Raw genomic sequence first — 19,356 nt, 5'->3', positions numbered from 1 at the left:
AGATGGGGGGAATTTCCCTGCTTGGACAAAGGGAACAAAGGAGAAAAGGGGTATAAGAGAAGGACCCCTGAACCAAGAACTCAGATCACTTCTGACAAGGAAACCTGTACCAAGGACAAGAAGCCTGCTGATCTAAGGACTTGCCTCCCCTTTCTGCCTGAGTGCTGTTTTGCTGTGGAGGAACCTGAAAGCTGCTTCGTTATTTTTGCCAAGGAACAAGGAGAGAGGAACTTGGTGTGTACTCTCTGAACACTTGCTAGGAAATCTCCAAGGGCTGGAAGAGTGCCAGTCTCCTGTTGAAGTCACAGGGCCAAAGGACTTCACCATCTGCTGAATTGCTGGAAAGTGTTGTTTCCAGTACACAAGGGAGAATCTGCAGTCTCGACGCCGCCGAATCCAGCTCGACATCGTGAGTAACGGCTCCAGTGTCCCGAGCCTTCGACGCCGGCCGCCGGGCCCGATCGACGCCAGCAGCAACGCCAGTGAGCAGTGGGTATCGGCCCCAGTTCCAAGTGACCCCGTCTCGACGCCGGTATCGACGCCAGTGAGGAGTGAGTATCGGCTCCAGCTCCAAGCGACCCCGTCCCGACGCCGCTGCTGATCGCATCGACTCGACGCCCTTCTCGACGCCGTGAGCGCTGCTCCGGCCCGACATCCCTCGACGCCGCTGCAGATCGACCCGACTCCGAGGCACAATCGACGCCGACCTCGACGCCGACATCTCGACGCTGTGGATCATCGTTTTTCTTCATTTCTCAAGGTACTGTACTTGTGGGGTCTGTTGCAACTCCAGGCTCGACGTAGCGCTCCTCGCGGTCGACGCCGAACCTTTGGAATCTTGTAGACTCAACGTCGTGTGACTCCTGAGGGGATCACATTGTTGCCAAAGAACTATTTGCCAAGAAGAAACCTTACTTGAACTATCATTTTTCCTTCCCAAGAGTATTTATTAAGACTGTGGTCTATGTTTGTCGTTATTTGGTCTTGTGCTAAGCCTTATATAAAAATACTATTTTTATAATAACTTCTTTGTCGTGTCCATTTGTAGTGTATTCACTTTATTACTGTATGTGGTCATAAATGCTTAACACACTGCCTCTGAGATAAGCCTGTCTGCTCTGCCAAGCTACCAAGGGGGTAGCAGGGGTTATCTGAGTGTGTAATCCCCTTTCCCTGACTAGAGTTGGTTGGTCCCTATTTGTCAGAAGTGTATACCTCTGCCAACTAGAGACCACCGGTTCTAACACTATCCTTAAGAGTGTAAGACCCCCTGCAGAAGACATTTTTTTTTTAAATGGTAATATGAAGCAGTTTTGAGTTTGTTGGGCCTCACTATTGTTCTTAACACTGATAATGAAAAGGGGCGTTACTCTGAAGATTTTACGTCTTTCCTCTATAGTGACAGCACTACTTTTATGAGGTGTACTTTCTTTGTATTGTGCTAGACAGTTATATAGAACTTGCAAGATGGCCACAAGTACTTCTGGACCAAGGTGCAAAAAGTGTGAGGCTATCAATACTACTACTTTGCTTATGTCCCATAGTGAATCACTGTAGACCTATTTATTAATTTTAAACAAAGTAATAAAGTAAACCCAAGCAGTGTCGGACTCCCACTATTGGCCGAGTATTGTAAACTGAAAATCGCCATTTGCAGTACAGCAGACGAAGGTTATTTTAGCCTTGCTAGGTATGCCTCTATTGTGTCTATTCAATGGGAATGTAATTTAGTCCAATTTCCCTGTCCAGTATCCCACACTTCAAATCGTCTACAGCCAGATCTAACATAGGCCTAAAAGCCCATGCACATATGTGTAGTTGTGAACCTATTTCCCAGAGTGCAACTTTAGGTGCATCAGAATAGTCCAATGCCGATAACTACCGAGAATGGGGACTCATACAGCATATGTACCATACACCAGTCTTGCCAAGAAGGAGTCCTTGACCAAGTGCTTTCAGAGTATACCATATGTGATCACACCAGTGATGCAAAGTATGATGCAATGTGCGATGTCATGAGTGATGCCGTGCTTAAGATTATAATCAGTGCAATGGGGTGTTAAGTTCGCGCATTGAACTATAAATGGCAAATTTCAATGTCTTTGGGACATTTATAATTAAAAGATTTCACTGCAAATTTATAATTTTAAAGAAACATTGCTAAAAGGAGATTAATGGTTCCACCAGGGTGGCAGAGTATATTACCCCATCCACATGGCGAAGGGACCGGCGTCCAAATTTCTAAATGACCAACAAACAGGTGGTCATTTATAATGCATGGGCAGGAGCTGCCATCATGGAGGTTCCTGCCAATGCTTTTGGCTGTTTGGAGCAGGGATTCATAGCATGACTCAGCCCTGCACCAAACAGTTTTCTTTTTTAATTTTCTAAAAGACAATCCCAAAATGGGATTTCACTTTTGAAAATTAAAAATGTAATGCTCCCCTCTCCATGGGAGTACCATGGGAGTGATGGCGAGAGGAGCTTTATTAGCATTTTACTGTTCCCCACAACCAGGGATTGCCTGGGAGTGACTGCATTAAGAAATGGTTATATGTCTGCCCATCCTGATTGGGTGGGTGGACATATATATCTTTTTCTCTAACGGCCTTAACTCTGTCTGGCCGTCAGCGAACCATTATGTTGGGGGTAAGCATACTCTGTCACCATTTAAGCGGAGTATCCTTGCCGTCAACACATAAATCAGGCCCTATATGTCTCCACTCAGATCATTTACTAATTTACATTAGAATTAATTATACATGACCTGATAAAACTTCATTTAGAGCAGGGGTACTCACAAACTTTCTGTCGGGGGCCAAAATTACAGTGTGGTTAGTGGCCGAGGGCCGCACTGGTAGGGGTGGAGTCAGTGGGGGCGGGATCAGTGGGGGGCGGAGCTAGAGTAAAAAAAAAACCTGTTCAGAAAGCTAGTTGACTAATGTAATGTGATTAGGTAACTTACTTTATAGACACAGAACGCAAAAGTCCTGGATATGTGAATTTCAGAAGCATTGTTCATTTTTTGTGCGTCAGACTGGCACAGTTTAAAATGGTTGTGCTGCCAAAGGCCCGGCAAGTGCCTTATTTATTTCCTGCTGCAGTACTGTGGTCTTTAACTTTCTAGTGCTAATTTATTTCTGACTGCTGCTGCTGCTAAAGAGAAAGAGAGGGAAAGGAAATAGCGGGAAAGGAAAAGAGAGAACAGATCAACAGGAGAAGGAGTCCAGGACAGTGCGTGAAAGCAAGAAAGAAAAGTAAGGACCAGCGAGAGGTTGGTATCGCAGACGGAGTTACAGCACACCATCATCCTGACCTGTGGCGTTTGTTTCTCACAAGGTGGCAGGCAGCTCCTGAAATCCTCTCACAGGCTGCCTGGAACGCCCAAAACAGAATACTCGAGGCGCAGAAGCATGCGCAGGGTATTCTGTTTCAAGCAGGCAGCAGGTGACCCTGCCTCACATGTTGCAACCCCTCCCCTAATGAATCAATCAAAAGCAGCCCCGGAAGTACTGGGCTGATACTGTCCACGGCTGGGGCTGCTTTCAAATGCGACGCTGCCAGCACGTCATTACTGGGAGGTCCCCGAGGACCCCAAGTATTGCAGATCGAGGCGGACAGCATGTCATCCCATAGGCTGCTTAAATCGCTATCTTGCACCGGACACCAAATAACTGGCACTGACGCGTGTGACGTCAGAGGCAGGCAGGCGAATCACAGGCAAGCAGTAAACAGGGAAGATGGCCGCAGGAGGAACGTTGTGAATACGTATTCAAGCGTATTCACAACGTTTGCTCCTGCGGACATCTTCCCTGTTTACTCCAAGGAAGGGCATAGTGTAAGATCGAACAAGGTCCGCGGGCCGCCAATGAAGGCCGGGCGGGCCGCCAGCGGCCCGCGGGCCGTACTATGAGTAACCCTGATTTAGAGGCTGCAACGGTTGCCATCGGAAACCTGGGGTCCTCAGTTATGTTAATTATGCAACCACATTTCCCACCTACGAGTTGCTCATAGCCTCACTGATGCATCACTGATGACATGACAAATGATATCATGCATAACAACACTAATGACCTAACATATGACACCCCCAATGGCATCATAAATGTCTAGAACAGAGCATAAGGCACACAGGAGATGACGTATGCCTTTTGCCATACCTTTGTCCGCTAGATACATAGCACAGGGCACAGGGCATAGAAGGGCCTGTGCAACTCCAGATGCCATAATGAAACTTCATCAGAGTGAACATGCATACATTTGGGTCATGTCCATGTGTACCACATAGTTAAGTGTCATATGGGCTTCATTAACCACTAAACAAGCCACTATATCAATTCAATTCAATTCAATAAATCTTTATTCGGATATAAATATCCATAAAAGCACAGTTTAAAATACCAGCAAAGCACAATTATAAGCAATGCACAGTGTAAAAGTGGTAGGCAGGTAGGGGCTTGTAGTTTGTATCAAAGAATAAAATACAAATGTTAAAAAGGTGCTTAATATTCAAAGGAGCAGCGTAATGGATAACATTGGAACACGAAAGGTATATAGCCCTTAACAGGTAGCAGCATAATATTATAAAGTGCAATCAAGTGTTCAATGAATAACAGCATATTATAATAAAGTGCGATCAAATATAAATAGTTTAAGCAGCATAATAAAAAGTGCAGTTGAGTGTAAGCTATAAAAGAAGGATTCTGATGTACAGAACAGCAGTTTCTTGCGGAGCACCATCCCATAATAAATATTTATAACCAATAAAATAGCAGCATAATGAGATTGAATACAATTAGCTGGGTTAGGGGCTGCTCATTGAGACACATGAACGAACTGCCACTCTCAAGAAAGAACTTACACAGAAAATCAGGTAATCTCTATTGAGTTTAAGAATTTCCAAATAGGCTATTGTTTAATCAGTAATGGCATTGGCCTTAAAGAACGGGATTAGAAATTGTTTGGTGTATTTTTGATAAAAGTTGCAGAAAAATAAGAAGTGAAACATAGATTGATTGCTACGTGTGCCACAGGGACAGGGGTTTGCTCAAGATTGATATTAAAGCCTATAGGGAAACAAAGTGAGTATTTTAAGGTTCACCTCTGAGGTGAAAGAGCAAACTTCTCTCCCACCGGCCTGTGTTCTTTAAAAGATAGCTGGGTGGCAGATTTGATGGGTGGCTGTAAGCGTCCACCAAGGACATGTACCTTACAACTGATGATTTCACAAGCTCTGTGGCGTCTCTTATGTTGCTATATTGTTCGTGTAGGGCCTCCTGGAGGGTCTTTTTACTTATTCCCTCCAGGTCAGTTGGGTTTAGAAAAATGTGTTCCAAATTCATGCTGCTCAAGCTTTTTCTGACAGCGGCAAGCCATGGTATGCTCCCTCTCTGCTCACATTTAAGGCAGTCTACAATTATGTCTCTCGTCAAAGTAGCTGCTGGGTTTTGCCAAACTCTTAACCACAATATGGCGGGACGGGACTTAATATAATCCTCAATATAATGTAGTTTTAATTCCTTATGGCACACAAATTTGTTAGGAGGAAATTGAGGCCCCTAAGAGTTTACAGCAGAATCTATTTTCCTCTACCTGGATACCTCTGCATTTTGTAAAGCCCCAAACGTCTGCTCCACATGTTGCGGTGGGAATGCACTGTGTTTTATAAATCTTAGTTATAGATTGCACTACCTCTGCTCTTTTGGGTTGGGGGAGTCTCAAAATTGAATTAATGGCTTTTGAAAATGTACTTCTACTGTGGGCAGCATGGGATGCCGAAGAGCCGTTGTCAGAGAATATTAACCCCAAATATGGGAAAGTGCAAGTGCGTAACAAGCGTTCTGGACCTGAGGTAACTGAATTAATAAGGTGCTTTTTATGGCCACAGGTCATTAGGAATTATTTTTTTTAATTAGTGCAAAGGTCTAAATCAGCCATGAAATCTACAAAACCCCTAACTAAAGTGCGTAGTGCATTCGGTGTGCAACCCATTAGGACCGCATCATCCGCGTTCAATAGGGCGGGGAGTGTAGTACCATTGACTCTCAGGACATCATTAGTGAATTCAGACAATACATTGTATAAATCATTAATATATAGAATAAATAGGAGAGGGGCCAGTACACACCCCTGCCTGACCCCTCTACCAATATTGATGTCCCCTGACACCTCCCCGTCCTTACCGATCCTCAAATTCCTGTGCAAATAAGCTAAAAAGTTAACTAAAACCTCATCCAACCCATATTTTAAAAGAACCGACCACAGGCATGACCTGTTAACGAAGTCAAAGGCTGAGGTGAGGTCCATAAAAGCCAAGTAAATTGGCGACTTCCGGGCTATGGTATATTTGCCGACAATCAGATTAAGATTTAGGCACTGTTCCACGGTTCCCAATTTACTTCTAAAACCTAACGGGCACTTTTTAAAAATGTGATCCTCCTCAGCCCAAGACCTAATTTTGTTAAACAGGATCCTCCCAAGAATCTTCAATGTGGTGTCAATCAGGGAGCTCGGTCTATAGCAACCAGAGTTGGAGCGGTCTCCTTTGTTAAAAATCGCAACAATGATGCTGGTAGTCCATTTGCTCGGGATAAAAGTGTTTGTTAAATTCTTAAAAACATTAAGTAAAAGGGGGGCCGAGAATTCGGGTTTATGCTTGATAAGATCAATAGAAAGCCCATCAGGGCCAGGGGCCTTATTGCCCAGGCTTTGATAAATTGCGTCCTCAAATTCTGACACGGATATCAAAATCCGCAACATAGCCTGGGAATTAAAAGGGTCCTCGCTCTGGGATGGGACTGTATATATCTTGGAAAAATGAGCTTACCAGGCTTCACTGGTTACGTTCCAGCTAAAGGGGGTGAGAGTGAGACCTATAGACCTCATATCTTTGACTGCTGCCCAGAAACCATTCCCATTGTTAAGACTAGCGGCACTGGCAAGATTGTCCCAGAGTTCTTTGAGGATCTCGTCTTTACGTTGCCTGGCCACTTGTTTGTAGTGTGACCTCAGAGACTTAATGAGAGTTACATCCCTTGGTGTTGCTGTGAGCGCTACATGGAGTTCTCTGTTTGCTCACGAGCAGACATTATTAAACTATCTTGGGTTATGATTAGTGTCTAGTGCAGGCCTGGAAATCAATCATTTATTGCCAGCGCATAGATGGCTAAAAGCGTTGATTGCCTCCGGGTTAGGATCGCTCGGTGACAGGCACATATCAATGAGTGATGGGTATGCTTTTATCATTTTGGAAACAATTTTTTTTTGTCAATGCCTTTCCAAATCACTCTTAGATTATCAGTCGAGGGCACTAGATTGCTAGCCCCTGGCTCTTTAACAAACTCTAGTCTTGGGGCAAGTCTAATCGTAGTTGAAATCGGGTTATGGTGTGGTAGATAAGACCTCTGCTTTCAATAAAAAGTCTTCAAATGTAACAGATATAAAAGCATAATCAATGGTAGAGGCACAACCCCGACCCCTGTATGTAGGTATTAAACAATTATCATTGTGACATACAGCCGCGATATCCATTACATTTAGTAAATTATGATTAGACAGATGATCTAACAATTCTGTCCCCCTTTTGCCTGGGTGCTCATAATCCGAAGGGACAGTAGCTAATTCATTTTACCTAGGAATCCTGGCATTAAAGTCACAGCCTAAGCAAATTCTAACCAAACTATGGGACGCCTTTTGACTTTGTAACTTGGCAATAATATTAAACAAATTAATAAAATGCATATTTGGTAAGGTTAAAAAAACATTATTATAAAAATTGGTAAAACAAATTGGCGCCCCCCGCTTGTAGATCAGGGCTTGAAAGTTATCATTGTTTGTTAGAACAGTCTTAGCACTACCACCTGAGGAGATGTTAACCCAGATGGAGAGTCCGCCGGATGGGCGGCCTACTTTAGGAGCGGGTACAATGCTATTAAAACATTCAAACCCTTCTAAATATAGATCCCTTGGGGCCCAGGTTTCTTGGAAGATGAGGATATCATATTTTTGGACTATGTTTACCAAGTCTTCAGAATTTAATTTAGAGGCCAAAGCACGCAACGTTCCAGCTGAGCACATGCAGGTTTGAGTCATATGGTTCTTGGGTGTCATGTCCCAAGGAATTGGACAGGGAACTAATGGGAGCGGGTTCAGCTAATGTTGGGATAGGCATCAGTCAATCCAGGCTGTCTAGTCCAGACAGGGCAGAAAACCTGTTATGCATTGTATGCGGAGAGATGGCAAAGATATTTCGCTCTGGGGTTGGTTTAGTGAAAAAACCTTGGGCAGTGCCCAAATGAGGGTTGGAATGATGTTATTCCTCATCGTACTAATGACGGTCATCGAAAGTTAACGACAATGCAGTCTCCCTCAATATTCTTTAATGAGGGTCTAACCCACCCTATCCTGCGCACCATTATGATATCGCTAATGTTTGCCATCCTAAACCCTTTGTGTTTGACAAGCCAATCAGCGCTTTTGTTTCGCAATTGATCCCATGTTTCAGTCTGGTTTTTTCTTAGAGGGGGAACGCCTGCTAAGACTAGGACATAGGGACATGCTGCTGGTGTTAAGCTAAGAACTTCTCTACTGGCCTCAGCAGACGTTCCGCTATCATGGGTTTCGATAACGGTGGTTGCGCTTTGAGTGCTACACCCTGAGGTGACTTTATTTATAGGATTTGCTGTAGCAACATAATTAGCTGGGTGGATATGGGTGTTTGGGCTGTTCGTACGGCCTGTGGTTAATTTTTTATTCTGAGCGGGGATGGGTTTAGGTAGCGGACATTCCTTTGCTTTGTTGCACGTAACACAGGCACTGTTAGGGAGGGGGGGCATAGGTGTCATACTTTGCTGTTGTTGGTTCGATTTCACTGCACTAGGGGATTATACATTAGAGATACCCCCTGGTTTGGTGGTTGATTTAAAAGTATTGGTATATGTATTTAATTTATTTGTCGATGACTCCAAACCGTCTAAACGTTTCCAAAGGGCAGGAAATTCTTGTCCACAAGGTCTCTAATACGCTCGTATACAGTTTACACTATGATGACGATTGAGATGTCGCTAGATCTGGGCTCAGTCTGAGTGATAGGGGGCACCGTACCTTGGCTCCATGAGCTCAGGGCTGTACGTTGTTGTTTTAAATCGGGGGTTGTTTCCTCTTAGAGCTGGTCAGTTTAGCCAGTTTTCTTTTTCTTTTTGCCCCTGTGGTTACTAGGTTCGGGGAGGCATGCATGTCCGGTACAATGTCCTTATTACAGACCACTACTGGGTGATCCTCGAAGGCTCCATTGCCCTTATCGTCCTGATTGCCCTGGTTATGTTCTATGTTGCAGTCGCCCCCTAAATTTGGTGAATGCCTACTGGTACTGTTGGATGCATTTGGCATCATAGGGGGCCAATACGATCCTCTTTTTCCTCCCCTGCCAGAGGGGTGGTCCATGGAGCCGCCAATCCCAAGGACAATCGCCTCTCAGTTAGCTCGATCTCATTTGCAACAATATTAACTGCTCTTTCTAGCATGCAGTCTCTGGAGGTAGAGGGGCAGGAGCTTGTTATGATTGTACGTTTCCACATGTCGTGGTGTTTCTACATTCACCTCACAGCTTAGAAGTTGGAGCCTCTTAGGGGAGTGGCCCTGCCCAGCCTCTTCCAGTCTCTGACGGGTGCAGATGGGCCCATCCTTGTCCCGGGCTTTGCCCGGCACGCCCATGCACTTCCCGCGCTGCGTGAGTCCGGCAGTGATTTTATCGCGCCTCCAGGTGCGGTGCGCGGTATCACGGCAGGCGTCAGAGCGGGGGTTGCTGGGGGGGTGTAGTTTGTAATGGCTGTTCCCCTCATGGCAGCTAGAAACAAGTGCTGGCAGCGTTGGCCGTTTCCCTCACAGCAGAACAATGTTAGCTGTCCCCTCACGGCAGCACCAGGCGCTGCCAGCAGTGTCCCGCTCTGCGGGAGGCTGGCAGTGATTTTATTGCACCTCCAGGCGCGATGCATGGCGTCACGGCAGGCGTCAGAGTGGGGGTTGCGGGGGGATGTAGTTCGTGATGGCCGTTCCCCTCACGGCAGCTAGAAACAAGTGCTGGCAACGTTGGCCGTTTTCCTCACGGCAGAGCAATGTTAGCTGCCCCCTCACGGCAGCCCCAAGCGCTGTCAGCAGCGCCCCACCACTATATCAATATAATATCTGAATATCTATCTGTAATACAAAGATACAGGCCTTCTTAAAATGTTACTTCCACAAAGTGAAAGTAATTAACTCTCAAAGTGTCATGAATGACGGCTTAATTGTCTTCCTGTGCAATTTCTTAGTACGGATGAGTGAAGTGAAGCATCTGCTAAATTCTGTTCAATATTTTACATTTTAATAAAAACAATAGGTAAAAATGACATGGTAGGATAGTTTTTAACGTTTTTCAGCCCTTCCATAGTCCCAGTAACTTTCAGCCGCGGTCGGTAGTAGGAGTAACTGCAGGGCGGTGACGTGGGGAGGGGGAGGGGCAGGGTGGGGGGTAGTAAACTATGGATTACGGAGGTTTACAGGTAAGTTAACATAAATTAATAAAACGAATTTCGTTGCGTGCACTGCATCGCATTTGGGGATGCAGTGCACGCAACAAAATTTGTTTTATTAATTTATATGTTAACTTACCGGTAAACCTCCGTAATCCATAGTTTACAACCCCCACCCTGTCCCTCCCCCTCCCCACGTCACCGCCCTGCAGTTACTCCTACTACCGACCGCGGCTGGTAACTTTTATGTACTTGACAAACATAGTGAAATTTGAAATGAACAATTTCGAGCTATTTACTAATGAAGCATTCACTATCAAAAGTGCTCATAAACTGCACTGAAAAGTGATATGTGTTAAAAAACATGAAATGCTTGATCAATGTTTGCCGAATTGCATATGTACAGGCACAAGTCATTTCCAAGACGTAAATCGAAATTTGTTGGCCTTTGTTCATCCACATTGTCAGAGACTGAAGACAACCTGTTCTATTTTTATGATAGTGAAACATAACCATAACGCATAATACACTGGTGCAATAGTAGAGTTAACATTAGGTTTCAAATTCTAAAAAGTAATTCCATAATCATGTTTAGCTTCGAATTTTTATCAATGTTGGCCAAGGTCCACCAAAGTTGGTAAAGCTTTGGTGAACATCTCGACCTTCAGTTACAGTCTTCTTCATGACCTCAAGTTGATTGCTTCTGTAATCAGAGCTCATACCACAAACTCCTGGTTTTCAGGGAAGAACACATATCTGCATCAATGTAGTTTGATTCCTGTAAACATTAGAAAGTATTCTCCCAGACATATTCTAGAAATGTGAGCCTTTGACTGAATGTCCCAAAGTCCATTCCAGGTTTGTACATACTGTTAACGGCTCTTCTCCAAGTTCTGCAACGAGACTCTATTCCAGGCAAGTATATACATGCAGTTCATGTTCTTCTCCTCTTAGTGGCTGTACCCAGAGCCAATTCCAAGTGGGAACAAAGATGCCAGATTCGGAAGGACTGCAGTCAGAGACCAGGCCAGGTAAACATGGGATTCCATTTTAAGAGTCTCTGCTAGGTAAGCAAACACATCTGTGCGGCTACTAACCCAACAAAGGTAACAACAATATTTTATAACGTTTAGAACTAAGCTTTTTTGGGTGGTTGCTCAATATTCCAGGATTTAATTTCACAAAATTGCGATTAAGAGAAATTCAATATTTCATTCATGAATGGTAAATAAAGCTGTTTTGTCCCCACTAGGCATGGGTTCTGGGTATAATGTTAACCAGCATTTTTGAACATGGAGGGTATTGCATTGTTTGAATGGATGAATTGGATGCCATTTGACAATGCAGAGAATATAATGTCTGAATCTCTCCCCCTCTTGCAGGTCGCAAATAATTCCAATCCATTTCTCAACAGGATGCTGAACAGAGAGACAACCACCAGAATCTCCTTCAAACGTAAGACATAGGCACTCAGTGTTTGCTTTTGGAATGGCTGCGCCTAATTGATAAAAAGTTGAAAATTAGAAGACGTTCCTTACCTGTAACTATGGTTTTCTGGCCCATGTGTCTGCTGGGAAGTTTTATGACTTTAGAAACATGATATTCCCTATAAAGAAGTCCTCCTTCATAGAATAGAGATAACAACATGCTTGGATTATTTTCTTGTAACCTTCGTTACTCTTATTCTTCCTCTTCCTCTTCAAATTCTTTAGTTGTGAGAAGTTTGGAACACTCCTCTTATAAAGTTCCCAAGAAGAAACCATTAACCTCACCAACATCCTTCCATGCATGAAATATTATGCAAAGGATCCTACAATCTTCTTGGAAATGAACAAGTTAAACTTCAAAGACACAAAGTCCACCAGGAAAGTTTGCCAGTAAGGAATCCAAGCATTGCCACCAGGTCATAAATGTGGCATCTTAGGTACCCGGTCCTCTGGCATGTGTGTTGACATGGTTTATGGAATGTGGGGAGGAAAGCATATATTTTTTTTTTTGTCCTCATTTGCCTTCTCCACAATCCCAAAAAGAGACGCCGATCACCTTGGATGTCGTCTGGAACTTGATATAATTATCTCCCAGACCCGAACACCAGTAAAACACAGACCGGCGAAAGACGTTCTTCGGGATATTATAGGGGGAGGCGAAAAAATAAGAGGGCACACCAATCCCCTTACTACTCCATTTAGACTTAAAAAGCCTTTCAGTAGGAACCATCAAGGAACGTTGGAGTATGATGGCATAATCATCGGACCCGGGAAAAAAGAAAAAAAAAAAACCCGGATGGTCTGCCGAGCCTTTCTACCTCCACTAACCATCAAGTTCCAAAAGGTGAGGTTACGTTGGCCACATGATCTGGCCAATTCCACCTTAGATGTGTCATATAGGGACATTAGCCAGCCTGTGTGTGATGGTGCCTTCTGGTCAACCCAAAATTTGCAAATCTGCCGTCTGGCCAGCAGAATTGCATAAAACAAGAAACACTTTGCCTGCCCCGTGATATTATCGTCCACCCCAAATATTATTAACGGCAATGTAACAGATATGGATATCTTAAGAATAGAGTCCAAAGTGTTCTTTACTTCCTGCCAAAAGGTGTTAATAAGTGGACAATCCATAAACATGTGGACATCGGAGGCTGCAGGGAGATTGCACTAATTACAGCATTTTCCAATCTGAAATTTAGATAGCCTTTGAGGGGATAGATAGGCTCGATGAACAGTAAACAAGTGATTCCGCCTCAGCCAAGCCGGCTTAACCACTTTATACAGGAGAGTGAACGATCTTATCCATAGGTCCTCACACTGCATACCCATGACCCCTCCCCAGTGCTCATCGGGTAGAGTGAAGTCCCCATCCACCTCCTCCTGAATTGCCCAGTACCAAAAGGCTACCTCTTCCCCCCCCCTCTTGTCTCTATACCAACTGTTCTTCCAGGATGCTACTCCTCCCCAAATGTACCCTATTCCTCAACAATTCCCGGGACCAGCTAACGAGCTGCATATATTTAAATCTCGATAGTGTTGGGCCAACCTTGTCATATAACTCCTCCCAACCTACCAGTGCCCCTCCCACTAGCAGATGTCCCCATCTTACTATCCCTGCCTCCTTTATGGGAGTTGCGAGACTATCCCTCAAGCAGGGAGGGAGCCCCGGGGAGTCCCAGATTGGAGCGAAACTCAACCCTACTCTTTCTCTAATCAACTTCCAAGCTTTTGCCAGTGATTGTAGGGTCTTTAACCTCACCTTCTTGAAGAACTTCCTGTCCCCGAATTTAAATAGAAAGTCATCAGGGGGCAGAACCTCCCCAATCAACATAGCCTTGAACATTTAGCCGATTAATGCACTTGATGGAGATTTCAGCAACATCCTGGAGTATGACAGCTGACACGCCCAGGCATAATATTGTAAGTCTGGAAATGTGAGCCCCCCTTTCTCCCTCCTCCTTCTCAGTTTTTTCCAGGCCAGTCTGGTTGATTTATAGTTCCACACAAATGAATTTATATCTTGCTGACACTTTTGAATTTGCTTAGACTCAAAAGCTAGAGGGATAGTATTGAAAATAAATGTATACTTGGGGAGGATGGACATTTTTACTAAGCTAACTTTCCCAAATATTGTCAATGGGAGAGAGGCCCAAGCTTTTAATAGCGCCCGACATTCTCGAAAGACCTGGTCCAAATTAATATGAGCTATGTTACCAATCTCCTGGGTAATCCTGATTCCTAGGGAGCGCATAGATGGAGTGACTACCAACTTTGGGTTTTGGATATTCCAAGTCATTACCTCTGTCTTTCCTTCATTGATTTCATACCCCGAAATCTGCCCGAATTTTTTAGCCATTTTGATGATGATGGGGAAGGCCTGCACAGGGTCAGTTGTAGAGATGAGAATATCATCCGCATAGAGTCTTATCCGCTTGACCCATCCTCCAAACTCAAAAGAGGGGATGTTGTACTCCTCTCTCAAGATTTGAGCAAACGGTTCAATATACATATTGAACAGGAGGGGAGAAAGCGGGCAGCCCTGCCTGGTACCCCTCGTAATCTTAAAATGCTCAGTAAGAGCCCCATTAACGAGGAGTCTAGCCCTTGGATCCTTATAAAGAAGCGAGATAGCTCGACAGAAATTATCCCCTAAATTAAACCTTTTCAATACCGCGGCCAGATAGGGCCAATTAACCCTATCGAATGCTTTGGTAGCATCCAGGGTAAAAATGGCCAGAGGAAGAGAGAACGTAGCAGCGATGTCTATCGCTCCAACCAGATCTTGGTGAGATCTGCCAACTGTCGCCCCCTTATAAAACCCTTCTGATCCTGGTGGATTATCGAACCAATCTCATTCCCCAACCTTCCCGAAAGGATGGCCGCAAAGATTTTGTAGTCGTTATTTAGGAGTGAGATTGGTCTGTAGGACCCGCAGTCAGCTGGGTCCTTACCGGGTTTGGGGATCAGCACAATTGTTGCCTCATTCCACGATTATGGCGGGGCCATGCCTTAAAAAAAAATGGCATTAAAGAGGGCAGTCAGATGGAACTATAACTGGACCTAATGCACCATAAACCTCTCCTGGTAGGCCATCCGGGCCTGCCGCCTTCCCTCGCTTCAGTTGTTTAATGGCGGTAGTAACTTCAACCTCTGATATTTTGGTCTCCAAATGGTTGCGCTGTTCTGACGAAAGGGTGGGGAGATGAGCCTTATCTAGCCATGCCTCCCTAGCCATTGGATCGTCCACAATGTCATCCTTATAGATGTTTTGGAAGAACTCCTGAAAGGTGATCCCAATTTCTGAGGTGGAGGATCTGGCCTTAGCTTCCCCTTCCAGTTTTATTTCCTTAATGTATTTTTTGGCCTGATCTGCTTTTATTTTCCAAACTTTTACCTGCCGCCTCTCCATATTCAAAATGTGACAACTTACTTGCCTCCCATCTCTTGGCCACCCTTTCCTGAAGTAAGCTTTCAAGTTCTGTCTTCAACGCTGCCCGCTTCTCCTGATCCTCTACCAAAACTGAGCCACATTTCTGCTCTGCCTGCATAAGTTCCTGCTCTATGTTGGTAATTGCAGTTCTGTAAGCCTTGCATCTATATGAGGCTCTATTTGTTATACAGCCTCTTAGGAAGGCTTTTAGTGCTTCCCATACGATGGCTATCGAGGCCGAGTTTAGATTAATTTTCAGAAATGAGCTTACCTCAGAGACGAGGAAGCAGGTTTCTTCCTCCTCAAGCAGGATCGTCCGGTCAAAAGACCAAGAGTTATGCTTGGTCTGCTGGTTATATAATAGGGTAAAAGAGATGGCCGAGTGGTCAGACAGATGAGAGGGGATATATGTTATCTCCTTCAGATCATCTTTCAGCTTATGACTAAAAAAAAGCATAGTCAATTCTTGACTTATGTTTATACTTAGAGTTGTGAAAAGAAACCCCTAGTATATTACCTGATCTCTGCCTCCATTCATATACCAACCCCAGATTCGACATTATTGCTATGAGTGTTTGCCTGGATTTGGAAGAAGACAATGCTCTTGAGTTGCACGATTTGTCAAGCTTGGGGTTTAAGACTATGTTAAAGTCTCCCACCCACACTACGGGGTCTTGACATGAAATCAGATGGTTCTGAATTTTATTTAAAAATGACGGGTCGTCTTGATTCGGGCCATAGTAACCCACTAGAGTATACACTTGCCCTTCTAACTGTACTTTCGCAAGTAGCCATCTTCCGCTAAAATCTTCCTTCTGTTCCAGATTCTGGGATTTGATCTGCCTTTTAAATATTATGAGGATCCCACATATGTTGGCATTGTGGTCCGTACAAATACATTTGTCCACCCACTTCAGATTCTTAAGCATATCCCTCACCTCAAGCTTGAGTAAATGTGTCTCCTGGATGACAATGACCTGCGCGGGGGAGTCTTTCAAGTATTGTAGAATTCTATATCTCCTGGCCCTCACACGCAGGCCATTGACATTGTCCTTCCGCCTACGGAACCAGTCTCTCTAACGTGAACCAAACGATATCTCTTAACTTGAACATATTCAACAACTTTTTTACAAGATGTAGGGAAAACTAGGACATACTTATGAGGACCTTTTAACTCTTTCCCCCCCCCCCCCACTCCCTCCCCCCCTGGAAAACCCTCCCTTACTAATACTGGCCAGATGTATCGCCAGTTTGCATCAGAAATGAACCATCCCCTGAACCCCCACATTGCCTTTTGATGGTCTCTCTGAAAGAACAGAGCATCTGGAAAACTCCGTAGGGCGACTAGAATCTAGTCTGGAGTCGGCGGAGAATAAGATCCAATCCCTGCTAAGGGAAGGCGATGTTATGAAGGAGAGAGTTGAGTCCTTGGAAAACTACTCTAGAAGAAACAATCTCTGTCTTCTGAAAATACTAGAGGGGAAGGAGGGCAGCGACATCAAGGCATTTGTGGTGGCCCTAATAAAAGACTCATTCAACCTTGATGAAACGACAGAATTTCTCGAGAGGGACATACAGAGGATACATAGAGATCCTTTCCGCCTCAACCCCGGGAGAGTGAAACCAAGAAAGATCCTGGTGAATTTTCTCACTTATTCCCTCAAGGAAAAAATTCTTAACCTAGCATTAAAAGAGAAATCGGTAAAAGCTACAGACTTTTCTTTTGAAATCCGGTCAGATCTTTCAAAAACCACGTTAGATAGACAGTGGGAGCTAGGTCAAAAAATGGACAAGTTTAGAGCAGTAGGGGCAACAGTACAGATGAGGTTCCCTGCCTTCCTGAGGGTGATGTATAACAACAAAATGCATAATATCCGATCCCCTCACAAGGCAGACGAGCTAATAGCTTCCATTAGTCAGCACTCATGAGAAGGGTACTGAGTGGTTTCCGAATCGGGGTCTTTTCTTCTTCTCCTTTCCTCTTTCTTCACCCCCTTAGGGCCTTAGGGTCTTAGGCTCAATACTCGGGTTAAAACTCGGGTTAAAACAAAAACAACAAGGATTGACGGAAAAGAAAAAAAAAAAATCTCAAAGGGTCAGTCTTATAAAGCCGCCAAGTCAACTGAAGGTCATGATGTGGGGGTCGCAATAACTAGATATCCAAGGGAAAAGGGAGAAGTCACAAGAGAAAACAACGCAAAATAGGAGAGAGGGGAGATAACGGGGGGGAAAGGTCTATATGGAAAGGAAAGGAGAGGAAGAAAGAGGAAGAAAGGGGAGAAGGGAAAAAAAAAGTCAGGAAATGGGGAGGGGGGAAGGAGAAGGAAAAATAAAATAAAAAAAATCCCAAAAAGTCTTAATATAGGAAGGAACGGAAAAGGAAGAAAAAAAGGAAGGAAAATAAATGTGGGTATCATGGAGAAGTGCTCCCCCCTCCTCGATTCCACCTTGTCACTCTGATATCCCTTATGCTTTCTCTGCCATCCCTTTGGCTTCAGTATCCAACTTGATTTTGAGGTGGCGGCAAGCCGGTTCCTCTTTCTAAAAGGAAAGCATTTAATTGTTGTATGCTTTGGGAAATGGTTAGTTAAGGAAGAGGATCTGATCCACTCTGTAGGAAGGACGCTCCTGTTGCATATCCACTATCTTACCTTGAAATAAGCCCAGTTGGATCTTCATCGTTCTTAGAGTGGTTGACTTCTTTCATGTGCGATAATAACAGCAATAAGAAAGCAGCTGCTGCTGACACCCGTGGCTTTTGCCAATAACTGGTTCCCACATATACTGCTGTGACTCTGTGCAGAGAGGCTCCAACTTAAACTTGAAAGAACTGGCACATTTTACCATTTACTTGTACTGTGGTACAACTGTGTGAGAAGCTGATTAAGAGCTGTTCTACAAATATGCACTAGATGGACATCTTCCCAAGAAGCAGTAATACCCCTGTTGGGCTGTAAATGCCAGTTGAGACTCTAATATTAGCCAGAGTGTAGACCAAAAAAAATAGCAAATGTGATGCCCTTCCCTACTGTGACGGCTGAAGTCTCAAATCCTGAGAAATTACTTTTCAATTTCGCATATATGTCACATCAACACAGTTTAGCTGCTTCTTCTGATTCCAGGCATGCTCATCTCTGCTCCCACCTCTAGGAGCACATTCATGTTAAAACAGCTGAAAGATAACAAAACCCAGAATTTTCATATAAGAATAGTCTTCAGTTCTAACCTAAACACATACTCAGATATTCATTCTAAAATTGTTTAGAATGTAAAATAAGTATCTGTTACCTTAGAAATTACTGACAAAATTTAGACATTTTCTTTTTTCAAAATGCTTCATAACCAGGCATGAAAGTCTGTGTGTTCCTAAAATAAGTCTGCTCCCTCAACACTTACAAAGGAACAAGATGTATGTTTTGCAGTCTCATGTAAATTGGACTACATCCATCTAGCCATCCACAAACGAGTAATAGATTATGGTAGATATATTTTAATTACTGCATTACTAATGTTTATCCTTTTCTCGCAGATGAGGCCAATATCCTGCACGACTTGAGCATTGAAGAGCTGTACCCAGAAAACTTTGGGTTCCTGACTTACCAAGGTTCCATGACAGTGCCTCCATGCTATGAAACAGTCACCTGGATTATCATAGATAGACCGCTGAATATCACATCCATGCAGGTAAGTGTACTCTGAAAACAGGGAGCATCACTTAAACCATCACTAGAAACCTTGGTCCCAAATTCTACTCTAGCTCACTCAGCAACAACCCATATTCTACTGCGGCCCTTATTTTGAATGTCTCGGTAATATGACCAGATTTCCCAACTCCCACAGTTACTAATACCAGGAGTACTGGTAACGCCAGGGTTAAGGATAATCTGGCACATAACAAGTTGGTCTCTGAGTGTCCACAAGAAATGATGAA

At 44.0% G+C, this 19,356-nt stretch overlaps 1 protein-coding gene across 1 annotated transcript in view; it reads left to right on the top strand.

The window, feature by feature from the left end:
* CA11 (carbonic anhydrase 11 (inactive)) overlaps positions 1 to 19,356 on the top strand; it is a 929,313-nt gene that overhangs the window by 897,354 nt on the left and 12,603 nt on the right. The window contains exons 6-7 of the mRNA XM_085616527.1: positions 11,891 to 11,963; positions 18,955 to 19,109. Of these exons, the coding sequence (XP_085472653.1) occupies positions 11,891 to 11,963; positions 18,955 to 19,109 (228 nt within the window). The remainder of the gene's footprint in view (positions 1 to 11,890; positions 11,964 to 18,954; positions 19,110 to 19,356) is intronic.

The sequence above is a fragment of the Triturus cristatus genome, chromosome 7 (genome assembly GCF_964204655.1).
Source record: "Triturus cristatus chromosome 7, aTriCri1.1, whole genome shotgun sequence".
Classification (NCBI taxonomy): Eukaryota; Metazoa; Chordata; class Amphibia; order Caudata; family Salamandridae; genus Triturus; species Triturus cristatus.
Note: the sequence above shows the minus strand (reverse complement) of the source record. Positions and strands in the feature narration are given on the sequence as shown.